The sequence below is a fragment of the Phragmites australis genome, chromosome 15 (genome assembly GCF_958298935.1).
Source record: "Phragmites australis chromosome 15, lpPhrAust1.1, whole genome shotgun sequence".
NCBI lineage: Eukaryota > Viridiplantae > Streptophyta > Magnoliopsida > Poales > Poaceae > Phragmites > Phragmites australis.
In genome coordinates, this window is record NC_084935.1 from 24,674,975 (window position 1) to 24,677,432 (window position 2,458).

Genomic DNA, 2,458 nt, shown 5'->3' on the forward strand with positions numbered 1-2,458 from the left:
TTGGCAAATAGTTTCTGATATCAGTCAAGATGGGTATTACTTTTCAAATCATAATATATTCCATGTACAGTTCTTCGTAATCAATACATTTTAGTAGGAAGTTACTCTAGACTTCTGAGTTATTCATGAAAACCCTCATCGCTAGTTTTAAATCCCTGAAAAGTACACCACAAAATTTGACTTTATTTCTGTACATAGGGATGATAAAACTCTCTTGTGCCTCTAAGCCGGCCCGATGTAAGTTAAAAGGAGCTAAGTCTGTTATTTGACAAAAACAAAACGAAAAGAAAAGGAAGTGCAACTCTTTAAAAGCCAGTTATCTAGACGAAGATATATCCGTCACATTACTCTGCTTGCTGTTGCTGGTCATCATTCCTCATACACTTCTGTACGGAATTGGCTCCTAGGAGCAGAAAACGGACCCAAAAGGTAGGAACACTGAGATTGGAGGTGTAAAATCTTTATCTAATCTAATACATCAAACACCTGCAAGACAGTGGGCAAATAGGTGGCAGGTCCCACAAGGAGTCAGATGGATCATTTCCTGTGTCAAAGAAATCCTGGTCCTGAACTCTGCCCATGCCATGGGGTGATGCAGGAGGGCTTTGTTTCTCCGGCTTGATCTTGTCCAGCCCTGCGATCACTGTGAAAGCATTGCCGCTAGCCATGTCGCATCCGTCTGTCGACGGTAGGCTGGTGTTGAGTGCCCATGACTGTTCATACTGTTGCGCGGCTAGCTGGAACTGTTCACTTCCACTGATCAAGTATGGCCTGTAGGGTTCCTCGGTTATGCTTTGAGCAGAGAGGATGGGAGTACGAATGCCGCCGCTGTTCATGGCAAAGTTGATTGTTGAGCTAGCACTGCTACTAGGACTGACGCTACTGGTGGTTGCGGTGATGGTGCTGGTACTTGTGCTGGCTGCAGCGGTTGTGGTGATGGCGCCACCGTGACAATACGCTGTGGGACTGAAGGTGATGGTGGGCTGGGACGCGGTCTTCTCGAGCTTCTTGTGGCTGAGGGCGACGCGGATCCTCGCCGCGAGCGGTGAGTCCGGTGGCAAGGCATGCGCACCGATGGCGAAGTTGGTGCGCGTGTTGGCGCCCCGGAGGAGGCAGGCGGCCTCGTCGTAGGCCCGCGCGGCCTCCTCGGCGGTCTCGAACGTGCCGAGCCACATCCGTATCTTCTGGGTGGTGTCCTTGATCTCAGCCACCCACCTCCCCGATGGCCTCTGCCTGACACCCACAAACTTGACGCCGCCGCCGTACTTGCTTCTCCCTCTGGGCTTGGTTACCTTTGTGACTGGCACTTGGTAGTTGTTGCATTGCTGCTGGGGATGGCTCTGTGGCCGCTGGAACTGGAGCTCCATTGGGAAGGGAGGTTGTGTTGCGAGCTCTGGTCCGAACTTTGGGGGACGAGCTGGTGTCTGAATTTAAGGGGATGTTGGGTTTAGTGGGGACCTTGTCATGTTGCGCATGTCTCTAATGTTCAAATCTTTGTGGTGCGTTAAAGGATGGCTGAGTTTTCTAAGAGTCATTGGGAGCATGATGCTATATTCCGTAGCTTATTTCAATGTTTGATGTAGTCTTAGTGGCTGACATGTTTGTTCTTTGCCCCGGTTGACAAAATCCACCTTTGTTTCTGTTTCAGGCTTACTGAACCAGGCTTGAAATTAGCCCGACCCCATGGTCAGTGTTATGGTTTATCTCCAAACTGTGGGCTTGGACTCCCAGAGAAGTACTGAAATGTGGAGTTTTGAACTCTCTAGTAGTTAACTATGCATAGAATTTATATTGTGAAAAAAATCCTTTTATTGTTGTGTTCTTGAGTTCAAGCACTTCTATAGATCCATTTTATGGTAATGCTGTGGAGTTCTTTTCTAGATCGAAATGCTTTGGAGTTCTTCAGGTCAAGAATATTCATTTAATGGTTGCAAGGAATTAACTGATATATTGTAACTGCCGCCCTTTGACACCTGCTCGTTGCATGAATTTTGTATGAGACCCACAGATTGCTGAATTTTTATGTAATGCAACTGTGACCCAAAAAATTATGCAGGTTACCGGTTACTATCTTTTTAAAAAAGGGTGCTCCATCATTGTCCGTTCTTTATTAGAGACCAAAAGGATGTGAGACCGGGGTTCGAATCTTGATCGGTTAGGTACCACCCTTATACTTTGTCACCCGAGCTAGACTTGGTTCGCTACTAGTTACTTCTTTTTTTCCATGAGAAATGTGCTCTACTAATAGTTTCCCAGTTACAATTTATAGAAAAATCTATCTCGCCGGCACTGCATTGTTTTAACTCGAGCTGTTCGTTCTGTTCGAATGCTAATAACTTTGTCTTTCTTCTTTGTCCCTAACTACCTGCTTGCTGAGATTCTACATGCCACCCCATCTTCCCCGAGGAAACGAGGCAGGAGAACATGGTGGCACGACCGTTCGCCACTTGGCGGCGCC

The 2,458-nt window shown here is 47.1% G+C and overlaps 1 protein-coding gene across 1 annotated transcript; it reads right to left on the reverse strand.

Annotated features, from left to right (window-relative positions):
• Positions 1–236: 236 nt before the first annotated feature.
• LOC133893713 (ethylene-responsive transcription factor ERN1-like) lies at positions 237–1,367 on the reverse strand. Its single transcript, XM_062334805.1, has one exon. It carries the CDS (start codon positions 1,365–1,367, stop codon positions 471–473), a length of 897 nt encoding a protein of 298 aa, XP_062190789.1. The 3' UTR covers positions 237–470.
• Positions 1,368–2,458: the final 1,091 nt, after the last annotated feature.

Excerpts from the sequence above, each read along its gene's own strand:
- LOC133893713 (XM_062334805.1), bottom strand. The coding sequence starts at position 1,367 with ATGGAGCTCCAGTTCCAGCGGCCACAGAGCCATCCCCAGCAGCAATGC.